Below are 26,325 nucleotides of genomic sequence, written 5' to 3' on the forward strand. Positions count from 1 at the left end.
AATCATCACTTTGAAAAAAAAAAAAACCTCACACACACACACACACACACACACACACAGTGACCGACTGCACTTGATAATTAACAGCACATGTTTGTGTATTTAGACACTAATGATTATACACTTGTCACACAGCCAATGATTGACTATCAGTGTGTGTGTATCAGCGTGTGTTTGTGTGTCGGCTACGGTCCACATGGGCATCTGCTGCACTCCACAGCTCACCCACACATACACTCCACTGTCCCCTAGCAAGGCCTGTCTGTGTGTGTGCGTGTGCGTATGTGTGTGTGTGCGTATGTGTGTGTGTGTGTGTGTGTGTGTGTGTGTGTGTGTGTGTGTGTGTGTGTGTGCACAACATTAAGGTGATGCTTCATGTGGGGGGGCAGTCCTCTTTACACATTCACTATACACGGACACACACACATGCTCACACACCTCCAATTTCTGCCTAACTTTGATGTCGACGGCTCGGCAAAGAAGGAGTGGGGTGAATGTGTGCGACTGTGATGCCTTCTTTTGGGGCTCACAAAAAAAGGGTGTGAGATTTTAAATGGGAATAGAGATTGGTTGAGGTTGAAAAAAAAATACATGTGAGGATAAATACATGAAGAGATATTCTCCAAGTGTGCAAGGATGTCCAATTCCACCACCAAGTTTTACGCGCTGTCTCAATCCTTCAGCTTCTCTGACATCATCGTCATAGTAACCTACTTCCTTCTCAACCTGGCTGTGGGGATCTGGGTAAGTTGCACAGATGCATTTAGGTGTATGTTCAATTTTATACCCTGTCACTTGTCTGTGCATCGTCAGTCTTCATGTCGGGTGAGCAGAAACACATTGAGTGGCTACTTCCTGGCAGGACGAGACATGGCCTGGTGGCCGGTGAGTTCTCCATTGCATCACGTGCACTAATGTTTCTGTAATGTTATTATGTTTTTAAATTTACCGCTCTGCTTTAAAGATTTCATAGTGAACCACAGCAAGTGTGTTTGAGACACTTCTTTGCTTTTTGCTGCTGTGTTGGTGTGATGTGATGCTGGCGTAGCAACGTTTAGAGAGAGGATAGCATATTTGGCCATTTAAATCAAAATGGATGGTGCATGCCTTCCTTTGAGACAGTAAAACCATGTGAGTCCTCAAAGTAAAAAAAAAATGTTATAGGGAGAAAAGTACAGTTGTACATTACAAAAAGCATTTTTAGAAATAAAGTGCACAAGAAATTTTAAAACAGTATTCCACAAATGTTCTTTTTTTTTTTAAAACTCCTGTCATAAACTACAAGGCTCTGTGGTTCGAGTTATACTCCACGGCTCTGCCATTTTTTTAAAATATCATGATAATGGTCACTGAAACAGAAAGAGCCTGCAGGTCTCTTCTCATTATAATGACAGGTGAACCAATATATTTTTAATGACTCTATATTTAATTATAATCTCTTATTTCATTATAAAAGTGTCTTGTAATGAACTACAATCATTAACTGGTTCAAATGTCAAATTTCCCAGATTGGGGCTTCCCTGTTTGCCAGTTCAGAGGGCTCGGGTCTGTTTATCGGTCTGGCCGGGACGGGAGCTGCTGGGGGCATCGCTGTCGCAGGCTTTGAATGGAATGTGAGTGGACATGCTCGTCCATGCGCCCACCAAAGCTGTTGATATTTAAGAAAACACAACCCAGAATTTTGATCTTTAAAACACACATGGGTGACTGGAAAAATAATTTGTGCTCTAAAACAAAACAATCTAATTCACACAAGTCGACACATTTCAGTCGTAATATAAATCAAATTTACAATACATATAGATTATTTGTATTTTTTATTTATTTTTTGTAACTTCCTTTGACCGTGACTTCCATCACTATTTCTTATATCTTCAAATGCTAAGCAACCACTGAATCACAAACAATTTACCATCTATGTCGCAGTATTCAGGAAATCTTTCAATAAAAAATATACAAACAGAAATGGCGCAGCAAATTTTACAGGAAGATCATGTAACAATACACAGTCATTAACTATATTCTTTTGACTCCAGACAAAATTTATTATATCAGATCATTTGGACGGCTTGACAATCTTCTTTGTGTTTTTTCATCTTATGTGTTAATTGCATGTTTGCACCACACTGCCCCTGGAGGCCAAGAATTGCACAACTGAAGCAGCACACCAAAGTTGACAATACTGTAACTGATATTTAGGCTTTGTTTGTATTTACATATATCATATCTAATTTGTATAAATAAAGGATATACAGGCTGTAATTTTGGCCTGAGGACATTAGAGGAAACCTTAATAAACGCAGTGACCTAAGCTTTGGAACACATGAGAGTTGATATCCAGTGACATGTTGAAGAAGACACTGCTCCCTGCTCAGCCTCAAATATACCTCAAAATGGCCTTGATGTAAGTCTAGCTCTCAAATTCTTCATGTCACCGCCAATCTCTGAGTAAAGGATGCAGCATTCCCTGTTTCTCTTCTGCTGGTCTCCTCCTACTTCTTAAAATGAGCAAAGGCAAGGATTTATTTATTTTTTAAAACATATAGTCGAGATGCTGTCTACTTCTCGTCTAAACCTGCGAAAAGAGTCTTCCGGTAGGATGTCTCTATGTTTGACCACTCGAGATTGTCCTCCTAGTGTTGGCACTCATCTGATGGAACCTCTCCGCTCTGCCTCACCCTTTCTTTCAGGCCACTTATGTGTTGCTGGCTCTGGCCTGGGTGTTCGTTCCTGTCTACATCTCCTCAGGGGTTTGCCTGCATACACACGCACGCACGCACGCACACACACACACACACGCACACACACACACACACACACACACACACACACGCACACCTGCACTGCAGTTTCTGCTTGTCACGGCTGGTTCAGCAGGAATTTTGGCATGCCAAAAGGGGCACTGTCCTTGCAAGCATTCCCCGCCTTGAAAATTCCCCAGCTGGGTGTCACACAACTCCACCGCACAACTCATCCGTCTTCCGGCATCACAAATGACATCTTACTCTTCTCTAATGGGTCATAATTATTTTCAGAACACAGGGAAGTGCGAACGACACATTTCTCTTGATCAGAATGTCACACACAGTTGACCAAAAAAAGTGTCTTTGTTAAGATTGTGACAATGCCCGAGTACCTGGGCCGGCGTTTCGGAGGCGAGAGGATTCGAACCTACCTGGCTGTCCTCTCACTGCTTCTGTCAGTCTTCACAAAGATATCAGTATGACGAACACAAAGACACCTGATGACCCAGTTGGCAATACACAAATGTTGACGCTTGTTCATTCCCTGCACCAGACTGACCTCTACTCGGGAGCCCTGTTCGTGCAAGTGTGTCTGGGATGGAACCTCTACTTGTCCACCGTTCTCATGCTGGTAGTCACGGCGCTCTACACTATCGCCGGTACGCAAACAGGACTACATTCGATTCACAGACACACGCAGACGCTACATTGACTGATGGTCATTAGGTACTTTGCTCTAACAGGAGCCAAGTTGCTCCAGGCAAGACTGGCTTGTCAACACACTTAAGTAAAGATGGATGCTTTTTACAGATGATTGTAAATTATACTTGGGTATAATGAAAGTGTGCTGTGACACTTCATTAGGTAGAGCGGTGGCAAAAGTCATTACACTCAGTACTTGAGTAGAAGCATGGAACAAAAAAAAATCGTAAAAGTAGATATACTGATTTAACCCCTATAAATGAAGTAAAAATGAAAAAGTACAGATTCTGAAATACACTATGTACTTAACTACAAAAAGTGAAAGGTAAAATGCTTTTTGTTTTGTGTTATGTCAATATGTGTTTTGATAATCTGGCACAACAACAACCACAGTTCTAAGATCAGAGGATCAGTGGTGCTGAGCTCCAGACCATCACTTTTTGTTTTGTGTTATCGTCAATATGTGTTTTGATAATTTGGCACAACAACAACCACAATTCTATGATCAGAGGATCAGTGGTGCTGAGCTCCAGACCATCTCACCGTTTTGTTCATTTTTAACGCAATTTATAATGCTTTTTGGAAAGGTCTCTCACTGAACCATCGCATCTTATCAAGGTTATTTCAATATTCAGCTACTGCAAAAGAGGCTTGGATTGGATTTTTAAAAAGAGATAGATTGTGATCCTACGAATTTCTGACAAAAGACAGCCCATTTTGATACAGTACAATGTCAACATACACGTTAGAGTATGTATTTTTTCTGGAGTAAACCACTCTCGTATAGTGATTACTAAATGTATGAAAATGGACATTGGTACTTTTTTAATACCAATACGTGTTTATATGGATTTATGTGACAAATACAAAAACGTAAATCCTCTCTTTGCTCCTCCCTCTTGCCCAAATAGTAGTTACTGTATATAGCTCATGGGCATCCAGTCACTTAGCTTGTCAGTAGCACATTGGCTTTAATATTGACACACACATGACACAACAGTTAGCTTGCTAGAAACAATATCAGCTAACCCCTACCTAACAACATAAACAATGAGCTACAATTAAAGTACCAAAAATAAATAAGGTTGTACTAAAGATAACATCCAGCTAGCTAGGTTTAGCTTTGTTTGTTCAGCAGTGTTGCCCTGACCAAAATGGCGGCAATGAAGCCTCACACTGACTTTCTCACAGGTGGTCTTGCAGCTGTCATCTACACCGACACGCTACAAACACTGGTGATGATTGTAGGGGCAATTATTCTCACAATTACGGGTATGTGAATTCATTTCCACCCGGCAATGCAGTAATACTTGCGTGCTCAAAGCGTGGTCGTCGTTCTCAGCTTTCAACAAGATCGGCGGCTACAGTAACCTGGAGAAAGTGTACAGCATGGCAGTGCCGAGCAAGATCATACCCAACAGTACCTGCCACCTGCCTCGACAAGACGCCATGCATCTGTTCCGAGACGCTGTCACGGGAGACTTGCCTTGGCCTGGCATGACGCTCGGGCTCACCATCCTGGCCACCTGGTACTGGTGCACCGATCAGGTAGATCTACATACATGCATCCGTTGTATTGAAACATGAACCCATTGAATTTCCACACTGAGCTCACCTTGCAGTAGCCTAGTCTAGGGTTACCCCCACCCTCCTTATGTTTTTCTTTTCATATGCAAAAATGTTGTGCTGTAAAAAGTGATCTGGTGGACTCCCGTTCTGTATCTCCCTGGTGGTCATTATTATTCTCCGTCTCTTGGACAGGTTTTGTCTGTTCCATTTCGTTGCACCTTGTGGTATAAGTACAGCTATTCTGAGTCTGAATTTTCATTTTGATACAAGGCTAAGATGAAGAATTTTTTTCCCCTCCACCATCAGAACCTCTGAATGTATTAATTAGGGTTAACTGGAGAACCAACAAATCCAGTGGATGGAGCTTGTTTGGCCTTGGCTGTCAAATGAATGCTCAATTAGTTCAAGTATTGTTTGGTGATCAAGATTATGCAAACCTTATGCCAAACTTTGTGTTGGGTGCCAGGTTTACCCGTAAAACTTTGGTGCAAATATGGCTACGGTGTGGATTGTTCCTCTTTTTAAAAATGATAGTCCACTTACATTGGGGCCAAGTGAGGGCAGTAACCCACCAGATCCGGCAGAAGGAACCATGGTGAAAGAAAGCTTGTTTCTGGCAGTTTGCAAAAACTTTGTAAAATACAATCATCTCTCAAGTCAACAAATCAGTCAAGTATTGTTTTGCAAAAAAACACGGAACTTAACAACAAAAAAACAGTGGACGTGGTCAAGGAATAATCCGTTAAGTTTTGGTCCACATTTGTTTTGACGTTATGTCCTGCTTGCTTTTAGGTCATGTTGGGTCGTAACCCATCAAACAGCAGATCGACCCGTGGCGAAAAAAAATCTTGTGTCTGACAGTAAGCACCTCTAAATGCACTTTAATAAACAACATCGACATCACCAACGAAATGAGTTAGCTCAGTAAAGATTTTTTTCTGCCATGGTTGAGATCTTAGCTATCCATGAAATACCTTTCTAGTTCATGTCTAAAAGGCAAAAGTCAAATATTTCATCCCGAATCCAATCTTTTATTGGCAGCATTCACTTTTGGTCCCACATCATGTTTATAAACACCAAGCACATCTGTACAATTCGGCAAGGCAAAGGTTGTCAACAACAAGCCTAGACACACCCCGCCCCAACCCCCCCACATCAGTGTCCAACCAGTTTGTAGACTTGGCTCACGCCAGAAGCGTTCCATCGTTGAGTTTTGTAAGTCCTAGATTTGCAGTGCAAAAATCTGAATGAGTCTTTGTCAAGGGGCTCCAGTAAAATGAAGGTCATTTGTGAGACTGCATTGTTAAGTAATAGCCAGTCAAATGTATGCGTGCATACATTTACAGTTCACCTCGATGGCAATGTAATTTATTTACATTCAATTCCTCATTCACGATATGTAAATCCACATTCCTTTTCATGTGGTCTGAACCTGAAAGTTTAGACAAGATTCCAACGCGACAGTAAGCATCACCCATTTTGAAAACATGTCACCATCAACAAGCATTCTTGGAGTACCTGCACTGGCAATCATTTCTACCTGGAGGCCCTGTTGTTGTTCTGAGACACTTTCTTCTGCAAGGCTCCACCTCGTACCTTCGAATGTCTAAAATTGTTCAGCTTAGACAGAGGTGCGATTCCCCCACTCGGGTTGGCGGCCGGCAAAGGCGAGGAAGTGTTGGCCCCCTTTCTGTAGCCCGGGCTGTGGCGGCGCGGCGAGCGGCTGGATCGTGTCTCGGCCCGCGTGAGGGTGGCGTCCGGCTGTAGTGTATGTCCATGCCAGTAACGATGTCCACCGATCACCGGGCCGGTGGCTCGCTGCGGGCGGTGGAAGCTCCCTGGTTTGGCGATGACGACTTTTGTGCCTCTCAGCCTCCCATCGCGACCGGGCGATCTCGATAATTGGAACAACTGCACAAAGACGTGTTAAAAAAAAAAAAATACCTTAGCAACAGCCATCATCCAGTGCATACTTCTCACCAGGAGTACCTCCTGGACTATTACTCGCTCCCACAATGTTTTCACACTTCACATTTATCATTTTTAGCTCTTTCAAGTTATGCTCACTATTTCTTGGGACTATATTTGCATTGGTCAGTTAAATCTTATTCCGATGCTTCACTCTAATCAGTATGAATATAACAGGTATTGTTCATTCCACAAAAAATGAAACCTGGGGATTTCTTTAAAATGAAAAATTCAATAACCTATTAGTCCATTAGCGTCACAATTGTCAATTGTTTTTACATTTTCATAACATTGCACGAATAGTTAAGATTTCTGTTTCACAGATCTGATTGACTGAACCTATTCCTATGAGGGAATCGTTTTTTTTTCATGTTTAACCCTTTCATGGACAGCAGTTACTAGAGTGGGCAGCTTATCATGTTATCAAGTTACGGGGTGCATGAAAGGGTTAAACTGTATAATCGGTCTAGAAAATGAACGGGTGGGTGACATGTTCATTTTTCTTGGAATTTGCAGGTGATCGTCCAACGATCCCTCTCTGCAAAAAACATGAGCCATGTGAAGGGAGCGTCCATCTTGGCTGCGTATCTCAAGATGCTGCCCTTCATCTTCATCATCCTCCCGGGCATGATCAGCCGCGCTCTCTACCCAGGTTAGGACAGATGGATATCGTAATGCTGGGCTTTACAAGTGCTGTTTTGAGTATTCAAAAGATGGATTCATTCTTGACAAACAGTATGGCAGGCATGTGATTAAACACAACTGAAGTGGACTGTTGTTCACTGTCACACAATGTATATCATCGACAGAACTCCTTTACGTTCTCCCTGAACTGCATCCCTATTCTGTCTTAACTAACTGTTTTGAGACAATTTTGCACTCCTTTCAAAGAGTTAAAGCATCCTGTTGAGTCTTTTTTTTTTAATGTTACAAAATGACTTAAGTACCATTATGGCACATAATAACAATAATGTCACACTATCTACTGTACATGTCTTCGTGGGGGGAGAGTGGGTTGTTTACAGTGGACCCGGCATACGTACGGTTCGGCACCCGAGGATTTGCTTCTGAATGTTTTTTTCCCTTCGCCAATTTCCCCCAGCATATTGTTTGATTATCAGCACTTTTTGAATATTTTTAAAGGATAAAAAAACAAAATTAATAGTACGCATTCAATGGGGGGTATAGCACCTACAGATTTTTACTATTTGTGGGCCAGCCTAGTCCCTATCCCCACAAATAGTTCCACTGCACAGCCGCTCACTTGTATAAAACAGTCAAAAAAAAAAAAGGGGGGAGGGGGGTCAACAGTAGGGTGCATAAGGTGGACTAAAATTGTTGATCCTTGAGGTAATGGGATGAAAGCATGTTCTCACAAACTGTTTCAAATTGGGAAAAAGAGTTTTCGTGAAGGGACGCTGTCTCACCTGTCCTAAGCGCCTGTGCGGTGAGCCATGGGCCTGCCTGCGCAGCTGCTGCGACTGGCGGATGAGGGCGGCGCTGTCCTCCTTCTGGCTCGGGGGGTCCCGAAGGTCCAGCATGCTCTGAGAGAGGCGGGCCATCATGTTGACGCCGTCCATAAGCCGGTGGCCGCGGCCAGACCCCGTGCTGACCCTGTCGGCCAAGGGGTCGGCGGGCTGCTGCTGGGAGCAGTCGAAGAACTCCTCCTCGGACGCCGTGGAAGCGCTGGACGGGACGTCGGCGCCTGCTCGGTCGCACATGACCTTGGTGCTGTCCTGGCTGCCGTTGTCATTGCTGCCGGAGTCGCCGCCCTCCTCCTTGGAGGTGACGTGGCCAAGGCCAGGCGGGGCGTTGTTATTGTTGGAGGTCATCTCCATGTTGTCGATTTTAACCAGGGTGACCTGCGTTTCGATGGGCTGGTCCGAGGGGGTTGGATCTATGACCAGGTGTAATGTTCGCCGTTTGGGGACAGGAGGGACTACAGCTGGCGTCTCTGGAGTTTCTCCAGAGGTGGCCGACGGCTGAGGCGCCGCAGAGGGAGTTTGTTGTGTCTCCTGTGCGAGAACTGAGTCGGGCTGCTGCTGCGGGGGCGCTCTGGAATCTGCTGCATCAGCATTGTCTTTATATGGAGGTGCGACTTCCTGCTGCGGACCTTTAGGAGCCGATGTATTGCCACTTGCAGGTTGCGCGTCATCTTTCGTGTCCTTACCGGACTCCTCGGTAGGATTTGGCAGGGTCAGAGATGAGCTGAACCGAATGGCCTGACTGACCGCAAAGCGCTCGGACCTCTGCAAGTGAACCTGATTGGCTCGTTTCTCGTCCCTGATGTTGATAAAACCTATCACGTCACTCGGCGGGTCCGGTTCCGGCCAGGTAGGGAGGTATGGTATCAGGTAGGCTTTCTCCATATTGACCAATGCCGGATGGATCTGAGGCTCCTCGGAAACATCCTTAAGACGCCCCTTACGAATTTTTAACCCAGCTGGGACCTGAGAGTTCTTGTTGCTGGAGTTCTGGTCTGAAGAAGTGGGACTTGTGTGCGTTCCCGTAGCAACCAATGCATACTTGGGGTTGATGAGCTTCTTAGCAACGCTAGCTGGCACGACAACAGGGGCGGCCTGAGGGAGCGGGTCGGGAATGGGTTCGTCGACCATGGGAACCTTGCTGAGGGACACACTCCGTGACAAGAGGAAGAGTTCCCGAAACTGGAAGTCAAAGGTCTCCATTGCCTGTCCTGTGATCACCGTGATGAGGTTACGGTCCAAGCGGGACGAGGCCCACGTGAAGCTGGAATGACCCCCCCAAAAAAAAGAGGAGCTGATTGATTGATATGTATTGATTAGGAAACACATTCCTTTACTTGTTTTCCCCCAATATAGTCTTATGTCAAGCTCACCTGTATGAACCAGAGATGGCTCTGTCTCCATCTACCAGGAGGAACCTCTGGCTCAGAGACCCACGAACCTTCTGTGCTGAGCGTGTGAAGAACTCCACGCCTCCACAGCAGCGCACGCGAAGATTCTAAACACAAGCACACAAAAATAGTTCACGTGAGAGATGTTCTACTGAGGACACAAAAGATTTTGAAACTTTTTTTCTTCTTTTTTGCGTGTGTGGCCTAAGCTAGGCGGACTTTTCATTGACACCTGTGTTGTGTTTACAGATGCTACAGGTTATCTGTGTGCATGTGTGACACACCCTGTTATGTTTGTCTTCTGCCCTGTGATCAAGGGGTGTGGCGCGAGCCGCTAAGTTACCTCATGGGTCAATATTGTGGGTGAAATCTCACAGGTGGCAAAAATAGTTATAAAGGGTGAAAATGACAGATAAGACGGCAAGGTTGAAAGAGAGGAGGAAAGTAATGTTTCCAGTGTGGGCTTAGAAGGTATTGTCTGCAGTCTGCCATATTTGCAAAAGCTTCATTGAGGTGTTTTCTGTTACTGGCCCAACCAGTTTCACTTGGAGAGGCAATGAATCACGAAGAAATGTAGCCTATAGCGACTGACGAGCTGCTGCTTGTTGACCTCATCACATCCTTCAAGTGAGAACATGTATCGGTTTGGTCGACAGCATCTGGTGCTTTTCAACATTTCCAAATTGAATCGTACTAGGTGGCGGATACAACCCCCAAAATAAAATACATTTTTTGTTCACCCAAATTCAGATTTTAATTGCGCTCTCTCACCCCTGTCCTGTCTCTTTGGTTATAGAAACAAAGAAACAAAAACAAACAACACTACTCAAAATGAGATTTGCCCTTTGGGGTTTTTCCCCTTTCATCATTTTCTTTATTTCCCCCGAAACCAAACAAAAGTTTTTTCTTCCAGTAGGTCCACCCGCCCCCACACACACACAGAAATTAACTTCCAGTAACAGTCCCTAAATATAGCTACAACACTGCTAATTTGGCAACGCCGGCTGTGCCTTTGTAAACTAGCTCCATTCTGTCGGGATGTCATGATTACGGTGATGTCGCGATATTAAAATTGCCATGATATTGTCGCTGTCATGTTACGATATCCAAAGCACAAAAAACACATTACTATTCGCCGGCTTCAGCCAAACATAGCATTGTGAACTACATAGACCGCGAGACTTTGGTCTGCTCAGCCAATAGGAACACATGACAAATAAACCTGCCAAGCCTATTTTTTCACTGCTGCTATTATGTACAAAAACACAATACAGTATTATGCTTTTTTAATTTATTGCATCATCTCCACGAGCTTTGTTTTTACAATATAATAAGTGATCATACAGTATTGTGAGCTTCTTTTTACATCGCTAACCTCCCACAATATTGTGATAATTATTGTATTGTGACTTTTGGATATCATGACATTCCAAGTCTTTCGATAGCCACGTTGATAGTGTAAGAAGTGTATCGCTAGCGCTGCGTGGTAAAAATAGATTTTAAAAACTTGTCCAGACACATAAACTTGAATGTATCAATAAATCGACCAGCTGACCGGAAAATATAGTTATCAAAAGGAGCCATCTGTTCCAACAGCGCTTCTCTCAGGTTATCAAAACATCATCTATCCACACGTGTCAAAACGTCCTGTGTGTGTCGATAAGCGTGCGGGTGTACCTTTAGGTGTCCGCGATGCATATCAGCTCGACCACACATGGAAAGAAAAGAGGGTACTGCTGCCATGTCGATAATTATGTAGACAGGAACTTTCCGTCTGTAGGCGGCATCCAGCAGGTCTCGAAATATGTCCACGTCGGTGAAGGCGTCCATCACCACGGCTATCACCTGCGCACAGACACACACACGTTGGACCGAATATAAATTACAGAGACGTATACTGAGTATTCTACAAGCATTTTCGAACATATCTCAGTGGATCGGCCATTACAATCGTGACTTTTTTTTTTTAAAGAAGTTTAAGATTGGGTGCAAATCCTTTGAAATTCCATCCTTGTTACAGAATGTCTTCTCACTGGAACTAAAACTTAATTTTGCCATGAAACATTGCTGAAGTTGACTTGGTAAATAGGAAAATCTATATCGCCTTTATTATTCTGAATCTGCGAGACCTCCCCTTAAGTCCTTTTTCGTTCTACAGACTGTGAAAGCCGCTTCAAGAAGTTATTTCGGATCAGTGAAAAGATTCTTGTGTACATCTAAAAACATTCATAAATTGTAATGTCAGTTACTTCAGAAATGGCAGGGAAGGGTTGGCATACGCTGCCACAGAGTTTAAAAAAAAACAACAAAAAAACGGCAAACAAAAATAAACATTTTGAAAGATACAGAGATAAGAGTTTGTAATAAGTGCATACATGGATAAATAAACGGCGTTTTTGAGAAGTTCAGTTTCTACTTTGTGCACTGAAGTCAGCATTCCAGCGGTTAAAAACTCCCCTTAATTAGAAGAACAAGCTTCCTGTGTTATTCCGAGCCCCAACTCTGACCTAGTAAGGTGGCATTCCCTTTCAAGGCCTCTATCATGTAATTTCATGATGTCATGTTGCTTTTGTTTTTTTGTTACTTTTAATAAGCACACTCAACAAACACACTAGTCAGGATTGTTTTGTGAATGCTCTGGCACGCGAGTGCATGTGCCAAAGCGACACGTGTGCGAGAACACCTTCAGATCATCAATCCTGCTCGGCATATGACAAAGGCACGATGACCTAGTTACTTAAGCCAAGACACCGCTGCGGCGCTCCGCACTGAGACTGTAGAAAAATGCTGAGGATGTCTAATCTCATCTGTAAAACCTCTTGACGCCCATTTGCGGTTTGACAACCCAGTAAGAAAATGGACACTAGTTAAAAATGCCAATCGGATGTGAAAAACGATTAAAAACGTGAAATGTTTGTACAATCGCTTTGGAAAATACTCTCTGTGATTTCTAACTTTCAAACGTTGGTGCTAGATTTAAAGCCTGAGCACGAGCAATTTCCTCATCCCAAAACCATTTTTTTTAAAATGACGGAGGAAGATTAAATTGGGGTAAACACATTCCATCAGTCGGGCCATGTTTTGTGATTTCTTCCTCCCTTGAGATGAAACTCCGCAAAAGTCAGATTTTCTACTGTCTAAAGTGATCCTGTGGTGTGGGATGTGGGGCGATTTTTTTTTTTTCATCTAGTTGCTCGGAAAATGATCAGTCCGTGTGTGCTCGACACTGAATGAACTTTGGAATTGTGATGGAAAACGAAACAATAGCCAATTAGGAAATGGCCTCGCGACCTTACTTTCTTTGACTTCTTCTTCTGTGATTTACGGCACAGTGCTGCCCTTCACAGGTCTTTAATGGTACTACTACACATGCTGTAGACAACATGACGTATGTGGTGGGCGGTTAATCATCTCTAAATGCAGTGAGACACACCTGGTGATTTCTTTTCCCCTCGCCATGTGGGATTGCTCACGTTTTAAAAATTTATAGCCAACCCTCAACACTGATAATGGAGAAAACTACTGAGGTAGCCCAACCTCAGCGATAAATAATGCCTTACGTAACTCCTATCAGAGGTTTAACCATCCAATAAGTGGATGGCAACAACTTAACCATACAAGTCAGGATGTGAAAAGCAATTAAAATGAGTTGAATTTTTTGCGACATCTCACAACAAGTTGGTGCGGGGCTTAATCCTGAATGCCCGATAAGGCCTGCAACTTCCTCCCAACACCAAAAATAGAAAGTTAGGAGATGAAGTCGGGAAATTTAAATTGCTAAGTACATACACTCAGTTACGTTGCTAGGATTTTTTTTTCTGTCCCGGGGCTAAATGACGATACATAGGTGGGCATAAAAAAACTATTTGTAAATGAATATTGGATTGTCAGGTAAAGGATTTAACAGAGGTTTACAGATTTCTGACGGGGCTATAGCCCCCCTATTCCCAGTGTAGGGCCATTCCTGGATACACTCATCAACTACAATGTAAATCCACTCGCATGGTCTAATGCGCTTTCACAAAGCAAACGTTCACGATGGTGTTTCTACTTTGCAGTGGTGTGGAAGCACACTGCATCTCTTTGAGGGGTGTTACTAATCTGTATAAATTATTGAAATAATAATTAGTCGTAGCCCTAGTAGAGAGTACAAGTTAAATATTGTTAGACAATTAATATTTCGAGTGCAGATGTCAAACTGTACTAAAGTTACTTTCCCGCCACTGGTGAATTCATGGCTACCTTTTGGGCTGAAGCGATGCTCTTGCGCACGACCTCCTTGATGTGCGCTTGACCGTTAGTGGGGGGCTGCGTGTAAACAGTCACGCGCGTCACCCCACGATACGAGATGGCTTCGGGCCAACCGAGGTCCAGCTCTGCCACCGAGGCCTCGGACCTGTCGGGCCAGTATTGGAGGGACACCTGGCCGTCCAAAGCTCCATCTTCCCCGGACCCCGGGGTCGTGTTCCCAGCGTGGCCCCCGGGGGTCTCCGGTTTCTGGTGGTGCTCTTGTCCGGGCCGGTAAAGCTCGGCCGTGCGGGCGATCCGTTCCAGCTCGGTTTCGGAGAGGAAGTCCCGGACTTCGTTCTCGCGGAGGTAGTCCGTGAAAGCACCCTGTCCCTGGGTGATGAGCTTCTCCAGGGCTAGCCGCTGGTCCTCACTGTAGAAGAACTCCGGTTTGCTCTCGCAAACACGCCAGTTGACGTGGTGGTCGTCCAGACATTGGATTTGAGACAACGCCATGACCTCGATGAATCCACTCGCTAAGAAATACTTCAGAAAATAACACTCGTTCCCACTCGGCGGTTCGTAGAAATTTCACAATCTACCCTGCTTTCATTCCGGTTCTGTCGTTCATCACACAGGGAAGAGATAAGCATGACCAGTATTCCTCCAGTGGAACTTCTCATTTGAGGGGGAATTAAAAGTCCAAGAAATAGGAACTATACAAACACAAATGTCTACTTTCTCTCAAACAAACTCAAGGTGTTGTAAGAACAAAGCTTCCCCCGCCTACAGCCACGCCTTTACACCTGCAGAAGGGGGGTCGACACGAGACCGGCAGCACAGTTCACCGGGGACCGGCGAACATGGGGGAGGCAGGACGGGAGGCGGGCAGCTGTCTGGCGGATGACTGTATTTGCTGTCAGCCAGTGAGTCAAGTTAGAGCGGAACACGAAAAAAAAAAAATCATTAATCCCCACCTTCGCATTCAAGAGTTGAAAGAAATCGAGTGACTCAGTCTGACGAGATACTTTTTGTTTGCTCCGGGGGCCCAGCCGAGGGTGACGGCTCCCGAACGGCTTAAAGACTGAAACGGTTGAACTCCACGAAAGACAAAAAAAAGTCGAGGAATTTTGACTGTCTACGTGGCACTTACAAAACTTTATCTGCAAAGAAAACAAAATGTTAATCCAGTTTGCGCCAATGTACAATAAATTCTTCGACGTCCGTGGCGAGAGAGCGTGGAGGTGCCGGTACGTGAGAACCTGGAATCCGGCAACGGAAGCCTGGATACCGGGGGACTGAGGGGCGGAGTGTCCGGTTGTCCACGGAGCACAAACTCCACCCTCTTTCTAAGAAGGGGGGGATATAAACTTTTTTTGCAGCCATCGAGTTTGTGCCTTGTACAAAATGGAGTGGCTAATCTAGAATAAATATGACTGTTAAAAAAAAAATACAAATAAAAAAAGCTTCCAAGGAACAAGTGTTACACGTGGTGGTTTTGAGGCAATGACCTATTAGGGTAAAGCAAAGCTTATCTGACCGGAGGGTAAATGATGTAACATACTGTAATGCTCACAGTATACTCCCGGTATGTTATCAGTGAAAAGCCAACAGAGTTTACATTTCATAGTAGTAGTCATAATAAAATACTGGATCAAATGCCATGTTCAGGGTTACTTGCTTTGAACATTCAATAATTTCCAGTGTCTGCCTTTAGCAGATTAGCCTTCTATCCATTCTCCATTTATGCTCATTTGGTGCCTCGGTTATTTAATTTTTGCATTTTTCATGACAGTTTTTGTTTTGCTTCAAGTTTTTTTTTTGTTTTTTTTTTTAATTATTCAGTTACTGGTAGTTGTAATTAGGTTTCAGAGTTAACCATTACTATGATGTGTTACATAGATAGACAATGCTAAATTTGATTGCCACACCTTCATAAACACTCACTTGCAAATGCCTCAGATTTTTTCAGTGAGATCCATGCAATATTTTCAGGTAAACACATGAGAATGTTGTGTCATTCTATGTACAAAGACAAACTGTCTTCGGCTTTGGGTCTTCCTGGAGCCAACCCGACCCGCAGTTTCACAGAAACAGACCAACCCACAAATAATGAAAACAGGAAATAAAAAGTGCTTGTGTTAACAAATGTCACAACTCATTTGTGTGCTCAGACACAAAACAGTTTCACATTGAATATAATGGCAGCAGCACTTTATGGGAGCGACTTTTAATATTTTTAAATCAAGGATAAAAACTATTATCTTTTTCCTTTACTTATGAATGACGTATTTCAAAAACATTTATAAAGTCATGTTCTCTGAAACAAAATGTATGTTCTTTTAGTAATTTTAGTAACTTTTATTTTCCTTCTTTTTTGTTTTACTTCGCTTCTTAATGTGTTCACTACACTACACTTGCGTTTGAAAATGCTTTTAAATGTTGTACTTTGAATTATGTGAAGCACATTGAGTTACCTTCTGGATGAAATGCACTATATAAATGAAACTACCTTATCTTCATGTTAAGGACCGTCGACTGACATTTTGAGAAGCCCCCCCCCCCCACCCCCACAAGAGAAGAAATGAGAGCAAAAGCACATGAATTGTGAATGAGAAGAATATTTGGTTACCGTGTCCATCTCTTTGTGTGTAACTGACCTCTGGATGGTGGACCACCTCATGTTTCAGACACGGTGGGATGCGTGGACCCCGAGGAATGTGTGCGGGTGTGTGGAGCTGAGGTGGGATGCTCCAACATCGCCTTCCCCAAACTCGTCATTGAGCTCATGCCAAGCGGTGAGAACACGTCCAACTGCAGAGGGAGCATTTGGCTTTGTGCCTTAATTTAAAAGTTTCAACTCGTTCGCGTGTCTTTTGGGACAGGCCTGCGTGGGCTCATGATATCCGTGATGATGGCCGCTCTGATGTCATCACTGACCTCCATCTTCAACAGCAGCTCCACACTGTTCACCATGGACATCTGGAAGAAGCACCGGCCCCGAGCCTCCGAGAGAGAATTGCTTCTGGTCGGCAGGTATGAAACGATTTGGAACTCCCAAGTGTCCACAATAGGGAAGAAACAAATGATCGTGTAGTGGCTAGTACCGTGTTGTGGTTGCAACAATCCTAGTTCGAAACCTGGTCACGGCATACTTAAGGTCTAGGCGGCCCGGTGGCCTAGTGGTTAGCACGTCGACCTCACAGTGCAGAGATCGTGGGTTCGATCCCGGCTCCGGCCTTCCTGGCATGTCCTCCCTGGGCATGCGTGGGTTTTCTCCAGGTACTCCAGTTTCCTCCCACATTTCAAAAACATGCATGGGAGGCTGATTGAACACTCCAAATTGTCCCGAGGTGTGAGTTTGAGCGCGGGTGGTTGTTCGTCTCTGCGTGCCCTGCGATTGGCTGGCAACCAGTTCAGGGTGTCCCCCGCCTACTGCCCGAAGACGGCTGGGAGAGGCTCCAGCACCCCACACGACCCTTGTGAGGATAAAGCGGTTCGGAAAATGGATGGATGGATGGATGGATGGATAATCACACCACTGTGTTTTTGGCTCAGGATCGTGACGGTGATCTTAGTGGTGGTGAGCGTGGTGTGGATCCCCATTTTGCAGTCCGCCAACAGTGGCCAGCTGTACGTTTACATTCAGTCGGTGACCAGCTACCTGGCGCCGCCCGTCACGGCCGTCTTCACCCTGGCTGTCTTCTGGAAGAGAACCAACGAGCAGGTGACAGCAACGGTTTTGTCCTTGACTTTGTGATTCCCACCCACTGTGCCGTGGCCTGTGGGAAATTATTCCATTTCACTTAATTAGCCCCAAGAAATATTTATTTACTACAAATATTTGTCTATCTTTGCCTGCGACATGCAGTGCCAAGAAGGACATTTAAAATTCACTTTCACTAGATGTCAGAGGGTACAATTAGTTTGTGGGGATTGCTGACAGTTTTGTATATTTCTATTGTTATTTGTTATACGTTACTTAACATGACTCAGTGTTGATATTTATAAAGCTTATGCAAAGCCAGATTATTAACCGAGGAACAACCCTTTAAATCTTTGCACAAATCTGGATAATGTTGATAGTTTTGTCACATTTTTGTATCGGTTGCCTGCAAAGAATATGTGAATCGTGAAGGCAGATGGGATGGGCGTCGAGAAGGTGCTTTTTTTTTTTCAATTTAGGTAATTGCGCATATTGCGGCTAATGATTTTAAAAGCTTATGAGAATTTTAGAGAAACAAAATAAAGAATAATAGCAAACAACTTGCTGTAACTTACCACTGGAGGTGTTAAGCGCCAAGGAACACACACACAATTGCATAACGTGCTCTTAAATGGCAATCATATCAAAGTTGATTACAAACTTCATCCCTATCTAAACCGGACTTCTTTGCCGAGCATTCTGGAGTGTTCCCTTCCTGCACTTTTATTAGCCTCATATGGGATACAGCCGAGCGCCAACATTCCTGGAACCTCGAGCATATTGTTTTCATTCCTGGTGTCGGAATTGTCAAGGGCTAATTTAACGCAGTCTCCCGTGCAAACAAATGAAAGTGACTGTGCACGTCTGATAACAGAGTCGGCGTGCAAGAGGAATTTTATTGCCGTGAGATTAAAGAAAAAAAAAAAAAAGATCGTAGGGTGCATGGGACAGAAAAGCTAAAAGAGTTATCGTACACATGGAGAAGTATACTGTAAACGCTAGTAAAGACCCGTCCCGACTTGGGCTCGAGAGTCACTTGATGTTTTTGTAAAGCGACTTGAGGGTGTGTCTTTTATTTTTTTTTTGCTGACAAGACTGATTTCCTCTTTTCTCCTTGACTCCCCATGTTAGTCTGTTCCTCTCTGTCACAAAAGAGCACATACAAAGGAAAGTAGGGCAAAAAAAAAGTCAAAGAATGCTTATGTGCATCACTTTCGAGCTAAGCCCATAACTCTTTTGCAAGAAACAGACCGTTTTTTTTTTTTTTGTGGGAGATGAGGGTGGCTTTAGCTACTGGCGGTCAAAGGTCAGACGTGAGAGAAAAATAAGCAGTGTCACATGCTCTGTAGCACACTCAAGAGTAAATAAGACCTGCCAGTTGTTTGTGTAATGTTGTATGAATGGAAATGTGACACCGTCACTTAAATCATCGAGTACTCAAAAAAAAAAAAAGAATGGCAGTTGAAACGGAGTACTGTACTGAAACACATGCAACAAGGATACACATATACATTATATCTTAAAGTGTATGGACGGAGATGAATATTCTTACATTAAAATTAGATTGTCTAAGTTGACTGCCTTGATTTGATTATGCTCAGCTTTTGCATCAGCTCTCTTGAGGTCGTAAGGGTGCGTGCGACTCATGTTTATGTCTGAGTGGACAGCTCATGAGCGGTATGTATTTGATTTTACTTACTCACCTTACAACATTCGGCGTTCAGTTTAAAAAGTGAAAACGTGTTTTTCTTTCCTTCAGCCAAACAGGTGATCTTCTTGACTTTGAATTATTATTATTATTTTTTTTCTGGGCAGCGTATCTGATTCAAACCACACTGATGGCATTCTTTGCAAGCTTAAGAAAGGCAAGTGACTATGGTGTCACTGCACGTGTGAAAACGTAGGTGAGAAGTAGAACAATGCTGACAGGAGTTGCAGGGTGAGAAAGTAAGAGCTCTGTGTGGAAAAACAAACACACACACCCTAAGTGTGACCCACTACTTCTCCTCGCACGTTGTCCACTTTTTGAAATGTCATTGTACATCTGCATGCTCCAAACTTCGCGGCACATATCTCATTTTTGCAATTGAACCTCTGAAGTCAAGCCATTTGTAATTTTTAATGTCTTATTTCGGCTCCAAAAACGAACACTTTTCAATTCACACATGATTGGTCGCCCTGAGCAACCGTGATGTCATTTATAGTCGACAACAAGTGGCAAAATGGCCGCCCACCTCCCCCGAGAAGGCGAAAAACAGGTAGATTTAGTTGCCTAACTCATATTCCACAAACGTAATATTAATCAGAATGCTGTGTTTTGACTAGTGGGGGCTCGTACAATATCTTATTGATGAGAAAAATTTGGACTTCAACTTTAAAGGAGACGTCCATCACTCTTTTATCGCTTTCGTCCTCATTCAAGTCGCGCACAAACTGGAGTAGAAAAGCAAATGAATGGCAGATGAGCAAAGCCACTACTGGCCAATCTAACCAAATCCAGATCGATTTTGGCACATTTGGGTCAAAATCTGCTGCCAGTGTCTTGCAATTACCGCACATGAAGATGAACAAAGCAACGGAGCCTGAATCTGTCTGTTTTTGTCTTGTCAGGGTGCATTCTGGGGCCTTATGGTGGGTTTGGTGGTGGGGGTATGCAGGATGGTGCTGGAGTTTGCCTTCCCCCCTGCCAGGTGCGGCATAGTGGATTTGGCTCCTGCGGTTCTGCGCCGCGTCCACTACCTCCACTTTGCCATCTTGCTCTGCGGGCTCACCGCCGTGGTGGTCATTGTGGTGTCGCTGTTGACACCGCCGCCGGGCCGCGAGCAGGTACGTACGGACGCGCACTGAGAAGTCAGAAGATGTTTGGTGCGTGCAACTCGTTTGCATGGTTGGATGTTGTGTCGTGGATCCGTTGATAACTCAATCCAAAGATCAACAATGATGTCTGCAAACTGCTTCTCAGCACAGTAGCACTTTTGTTGCGCGGCCGACAGTGACACACGCAACTCTTCAGCTTTTGTCACCTCATGAATGCCTGCGATCTGCTGACTTGACTCTGTTCAGCATGTGATCATGAATCACTGAATGACTCTTCCTTCAAGCTGACGCCGCTTGCTTCGAACACATGTCAAAGGTTTTAAATGTGTTACTGAATACGACCGTTTCAAAACAACTCTGTACTAAACAGCTGCAACCACTGAATTAAGGAGCCTGTACGAGTATACAAAAGTACCTTTTATCATGTGCTTTAGCAAGAGTCCTCGGTCTGGATCTTACAGTATATTTGCTTCTACTGTGTTAGCCAAAGCAAAAACAAGTTGGTATTCACAATCATTTTTATTCATGAAACAGCCCAGAGCGGCTCCCAACTCCCTTGGCCACAGCAAATACATTCTTTCGGTCACGAGCCAAAAAGCTGTCGGGCCAGGCTTGAGAGCTGCAACGCAATTCAAATGGTAATCTCCGGTTTTGCTCTCAGTCTTTGCCCTCAAGCAACAAGCTATAGAAATCGGACCCTAAAATAACATGATGACATGTTGGCCCTCCCCGATATGGTTTTTAGTGGTCTATGATTTCAGCCACGATGCCTCTTGTGTTGTGCGGGCGTCTGGGTATGTGGTAATATTACGATTCAGACTCGTGTGCGGTATTTGCGCCTCGCTGACGGTGCGTCGTCCCCGCTTCAATTCGTATTAAGAGTGGCTTGAAAATGCACATTTTCACGATTTAACCCTTTCAGGGACAGCGGTTACTACAGTGGACAGTTGATCATGTTATCAGGTTACAGGTTGCATGAAAGGGTTAAAGCAGTTTTCAGATGAATAACTCAAAACCTTTTTTTGCCATTAAGCTGGCAAAATCCCCCCCCCCCCCCCCAAAAAAAAAAAAAAAAAGACAGCACACCTAACATCCAATTGTTACATTCTGGTTTCAGTCACACTTTTGTGGTGGTCGGTTCCGTGTCATACGAATGCCGAGCACGACTCTTGTTACCATGACCACCGGGGGCGGAGCTAGCATATTTATGGGAGTCACTTAAGTATTTAGTGACTTTTCCGACACTCTGGCGAGTTTTTTAAGTGGTGAGCAACCAGTTTAGCAGTCCTTTGCTGAATTCTTGTATTTTATTCAAACATTACAAAATGAAATTTAAAAAAATCTTTTGATTTAAAAAAAAAAACATTTTGGGAAAATTTGACTTGACTATTTGTTGTGACCATACCGGTACTACTCGAAGGTGATAACTAGATCTGCTTCAGTAGCAAGTGGCATATTTTGCTCTGAAAATATAGATCAATAATTCAAATATCAGCTCTGTCGTGTATTTACAAATATAGAGAAGATGCTGGTTCTGTCAAGAACGGGGGTAGGTCAGTCCGGACGTAGAGAGCCGCAATTCTGCTTGTTTTCAAAGTTTCCCTCTTCCAAGAACAACTGATTCAAAAGAACAACTCATCGAAAACAAGCAGGATGGCGGCTTTGAAGGACTAAAGTTGCCTATCCCTGGTTTAGAAAAAGTAGGTCACACTTACAGCAATGCAACAAAAAAAGCTACTGTGTACAATGCAATCCTGACTCATTGTGATTTGAATTTGGAATGTCATGATTCTGTTTTTGTTAAGATGACATTTGGTTTTGTTTCGTCATTTTGTTTCCTCCTGTGCTTTTGTTTTCCTCGTTGGGTTTTGTTTTCAGGTGTGCCACCTGGGGCCCTCGTGTCAACCAATCAGCTCTTTCCACCCTTTGTGGACCTGTCCTGTCCAGGTGTTCCTTGTTGTCTCGTCAGTTTCCTTGTATTTAGTTCCGTCATGTTGTTTTGTGTTTCTGTCATGCTGTTATTTTTTTGTTTGTTTCTAGCCTGTCACCTTGTTTTGTTTGTCACAGTGGAGTGTTTTGTTGTTACTTTAAGTTCTTTTTTTTTTTTTTTTTTTTAGGACTTTGTGTTAGGTTTGATTCACTCTCCTTTTCCTGCTTCCCCGCTTTTTTCGGGGTGCGGCGGGCGGAGGGGCCGGGGGCACGAAACATCACGCACTCATGACAGACGACACAAAAAGCTATTGTCTGTATTCATGTTTCACTTCGCTATTGACAGTGCTTGTATGTATTTACATTGGAACAAATCCAAAGAAATCAAACAATTGCTTCGACATGGCCCACTTCACACGCATGACCAGGAAATGGATGAATAAATGTTTACATTATTAAGTCTTTCCCCGCTTTGATCTGCAGTTAAAGAACCTGACCTGGTGGACTCTGACAGAGGAGTCTCCCAGAGAAATCCCTCTTCAGAAAATGTCCTCTGTTGGTCACCGTAGTTCTCAAGGTGGGCACTAAATCTTGCCGCACTGTACAATATTTTCATTGCGATAAGTTTAATTTTTACGGAAGCATGGAGGTGCCGGTGTGAAGTAAACCGTTTTGACTTGCAACATTGTTAGTAGAAGTTTGCTAAAACATCCGAAAGTGTTTGCAACTGTGTACAAACGTATTTGCATGATTAATGCTAAAACATGACGAAGACGCTGCACAGACACAAACGTATCTATTTATCTACAGACACATCCTGTAGAAGTCCCTCTTAGCCAATGAGATGCCAGGATGTTGCTCGGTAATAGCCAATGGCAGAGCAGCTATAAGTATTGTTGCGTTCAGGAAACTCGTAGCTGCGACTTGCAGACCATACTGTATTTTTACCTTTCGTATCTTTTAAAATTCTTTCCGAACAAGAGGCGATATTTTCCTGTTGAGGCATTTCGTAACTTGAAAATTTCGTATGAAGAGACGTTCGTAAGTAGAGGTACCATTCTACATTTGAACGAGTTTGCCAGTGAAGCTCCACGCTTGTTCTGTCGTTATCGGCATATTTTTTCCCCTCTTTGACAACACTAGTACCCTTCCCATAAATACTAATTGTACACCGTTAAATGCTTCCACTGTACCCTGGAAGGAAAGCATCCATCACAGACATTCACACAAATGATGACACAGTAATTGAGCAACTTCCTCTTGCGCGTGTGTTTGTGTGCGTGCGCGCTTGCAGACTCTGAGCCAGCACGTCAGATGACTTGCGGTCACGGCCTCCGACTGTGCATCGCAGCAATTCGCCGCTTGCAGGAGACTCCCCGAGTTCCGAGCGTCCGCGAGAGCGCCTTCTGGTCGAGGTTCTGCTGCGCAAACGCTCTCCTACTGGTCGGCGTGAACATTTTTCTCTACGCATACTTCGCTTGAGCTTGAGCTTGAGCGCACATCCTGCCTCGCCCCGATTTCGCTGAGCACCAGGCAATCTTTCCGGCAAGGAACCACAAACTCTGCGGCTCCCACCCTTGTCAGAGAGGGGGAGGGGTTTTGTTTTTGTTCACGATATTTCGGGTGCCTTCAAGTATTTAAGTCCTCATCAAAGTGACATTGATACGGTCGATAAACTTAAAATTTAATCGAAGCTTTTTATCGGTAAACGGATTTGGCTTTCTCCAGACCAAGTTTAATGTTTCAGAACTTTTTGCTCAACTTGCCGTTTTGCAGAAAAGAAGCTGCGGTTTAAAATTCACTACAGGTAGTGTAGCCATAAATGGTCAGATACATTTTGAGTTCATTTGATATTTTTGATTTCATGTGACCAATTGATCAATGGTGCAAACGGATGTTCTCAAAGGGAAGTGACCACAGTGGATAGCCTGTCAAGAGTCATCAGGAAGTTGCAACAAAGATACTGGCGGACTGGAAGCATCACAGAAGTGGACATCTTCCTTTGAAAGTTGTGGAAAAAGTGCTGAAATATTTCAGTTTACAGAAGACCAAATTAAGTTCACGTGTAAAGGTTATAGTAAACTTTTGGTACTACCTGAAATTTTAGCCAAAAGCCGTCAGTTTTTGTGAGTAGTGTAGATGAGTAGCTATAGAGTGTTTTCCTAATGCTGAAAAAATGACCACCCAAACCTTTTTTTTTTTTCTGTTAACTTTTATTTGCGTTAATCAGTCTCAACTTTGGGGAAAAATTGATCCAATGCATGATCAATTTTAGCAACTTCAAAACATTTTGATGTTTTAAAAATGACATTTTCTGAATTTAATTTTTTGTTTTTGTCATTTGATTGATAATTTGTGTTCCTCTCAAACCATGATTTTTATTTGTTGTTTTGGCAACTATGATTATGAGAAACGATTTAACTCTGGATACACAGTAAGAAACTGGAAACATTAAATGTGTGGCAAATTTGAATTGGGTTTTCTCATTTTAGGGCAGTGGAGTTGTGGTTAGGAAGTCTACCACCTGAGATCCTAATCAGGACAAGCACTATAAGAGATGGTCTCATTTTGAACGCAAAGGGATGAACTCTTAATTTTAGGTCTATTATGCATTTTTTTGAATCATTTTATGTTGTATTCTCTGATGTATACAGGGGAGTGAGAGCTATCAAAATAGCAGTAGTAAAATACAATTCTTTATACATATTTCTTGTAGAAGCTTGATAAAACGGTGGCAGGACGAAAAACACGCATTGCAACATACAGGATATTTACTGAAATATATTCTATTTAAACTATTAAAGAGTACGTCTGCGACTTGGTCATCATATTAGATCATTTGAAAAGTTTAAAGCATGTGCAAATACTGCTAACTTCAATTGCATGAAAACAAAAGCTTCCAGAAAGTGAATTGAAAAAAAAAAACCTTATAGTGAGACGAACTGCCCAACATCAAGCATATAAAATTCAAATGATGAATTCTGAATGACTCTTAAAGCCAAAGCCAGTAGGAAGGGAAGCAAAAGATTTGATTGGATAACTTTAAATTTTCACCACATAGTGGAACCTCCAAATTTTGACCGCAATCTGTTCACATTGCAAAAACTGGAAGTTTATTTGTTATTTGTAATTACTTGTAATGTTGCTCCAAAATAAACAAAAACAAAACAAAAAAAAGGTACACACATACCACGTTGAAATTTTGGTCGATTTCCAAATTCTTTTGACGTTAGAGGTTCCACTGTATTGTTTGATTCCTTATCAGGCCATGTTTCAGTGGCAGTGATGCAGCTCTGTTGTGACTGACACGAGATGATGTTGTCAGTGGTACAGCGGCTGGACGTACTGCGGCGGAAAGACGCCGACGCGCCCGCGGCAGCGGCCCCTCCAGCAGCGCGAGCCAGAGCAGTCCAGTAGGTCGATAAGGTCACCGCGCAGGAAATGCAGGTGGGCGGTGTGTGGCGGGGCGTAGTCGCACAGGGCATGAGCCAGGCGCGGCTTCTGCAAACAAAAAAAAACACAGATGGCGGGTCTGTTCATGAAGCTTGGTTGGTTGGTCTATTTTCATAAATTGAGTTTGGCAATCAGAGGACTTTAGTTGAAAGGATAATGAGTTAGAATTATGCACGATAATATATACAGGTGCATTTAAAAAAAATCTACACTTAATTAGAATTTCAAAAATTGGAATTAATAAGATACTTTGCACTATAATATATACAGGTGCATTTAAAAAAAATCTACATTTAAATCAATTAGAATTTCAAAAATTGGAATTAATAAGATAC

The 26,325-nt window shown here is 43.3% G+C and overlaps 3 protein-coding genes and 1 long non-coding RNA gene across 5 annotated transcripts in view; 1 reads left to right on the plus strand and 3 right to left on the minus strand.

Moving 5' to 3' along the window:
- Nucleotides 1-422: 422 nt before the first annotated feature.
- Nucleotides 423-25,431, plus strand: slc5a10 (solute carrier family 5 member 10). Its single transcript, XM_019862069.1, has 15 exons — nucleotides 423-744; nucleotides 814-885; nucleotides 1,509-1,613; nucleotides 2,691-2,750; nucleotides 3,116-3,220; nucleotides 3,298-3,403; nucleotides 4,638-4,718; nucleotides 4,789-4,994; nucleotides 7,500-7,635; nucleotides 16,776-16,883; nucleotides 16,971-17,121; nucleotides 17,644-17,812; nucleotides 20,402-20,617; nucleotides 23,021-23,114; nucleotides 23,832-25,431. The coding sequence occupies exons 1-15, from the start codon at nucleotides 637-639 to the stop codon at nucleotides 24,017-24,019; spliced, it is 1,905 nt and encodes a 634-aa protein (XP_019717628.1). The 5' UTR covers nucleotides 423-636; the 3' UTR covers nucleotides 24,020-25,431.
- On the minus strand, nucleotides 6,026-16,356 carry LOC109511195 (protein FAM83G-like). Of its 2 annotated transcripts, XM_019862068.1 has the most exons (6): nucleotides 15,063-16,356; nucleotides 14,101-15,001; nucleotides 11,536-11,703; nucleotides 9,841-9,965; nucleotides 8,411-9,731; nucleotides 6,026-6,926 (listed from the first exon to the last, which is right to left on the minus strand). In XM_019862068.1, the coding sequence occupies exons 2-6, from the start codon at nucleotides 14,599-14,601 to the stop codon at nucleotides 6,552-6,554; spliced, it is 2,490 nt and encodes an 829-aa protein (XP_019717627.1). In that variant the 5' UTR covers nucleotides 14,602-15,001; nucleotides 15,063-16,356; the 3' UTR covers nucleotides 6,026-6,551. The 2 variants fall into 2 exon arrangements, with proteins under 2 accessions (XP_019717627.1, XP_019717625.1); XM_019862066.1 differs by having other exon boundaries at nucleotides 14,101-16,356.
- LOC109511200 (uncharacterized) lies at nucleotides 16,788-19,324 on the minus strand. The gene is made up of 3 exons (XR_002167267.1): nucleotides 17,750-19,324; nucleotides 17,026-17,139; nucleotides 16,788-16,899 (listed from the first exon to the last, which is right to left on the minus strand). It is a non-coding gene; the product is annotated as an uncharacterized LOC109511200 (long non-coding RNA).
- A 268-nt stretch (nucleotides 25,432-25,699) lies between the features above and the next one.
- Nucleotides 25,700-26,325, minus strand: part of LOC109510987 (GRB2-related adapter protein-like) — a 4,895-nt gene continuing 4,269 nt past the window's right edge. The window contains exon 5 of the mRNA XM_019861708.1: nucleotides 25,700-26,038. Within this exon, the coding sequence (XP_019717267.1) occupies nucleotides 25,859-26,038 (180 nt within the window). The 3' untranslated portion in view covers nucleotides 25,700-25,858. The remainder of the gene's footprint in view (nucleotides 26,039-26,325) is intronic.

The sequence above is a fragment of the Hippocampus comes genome, unplaced genomic scaffold (assembly GCF_001891065.2).
Source record: "Hippocampus comes isolate QL1 unplaced genomic scaffold, H_comes_QL1_v1.1 scaffold7, whole genome shotgun sequence".
NCBI classification, from domain to species: domain Eukaryota; kingdom Metazoa; phylum Chordata; class Actinopteri; order Syngnathiformes; family Syngnathidae; genus Hippocampus; species Hippocampus comes.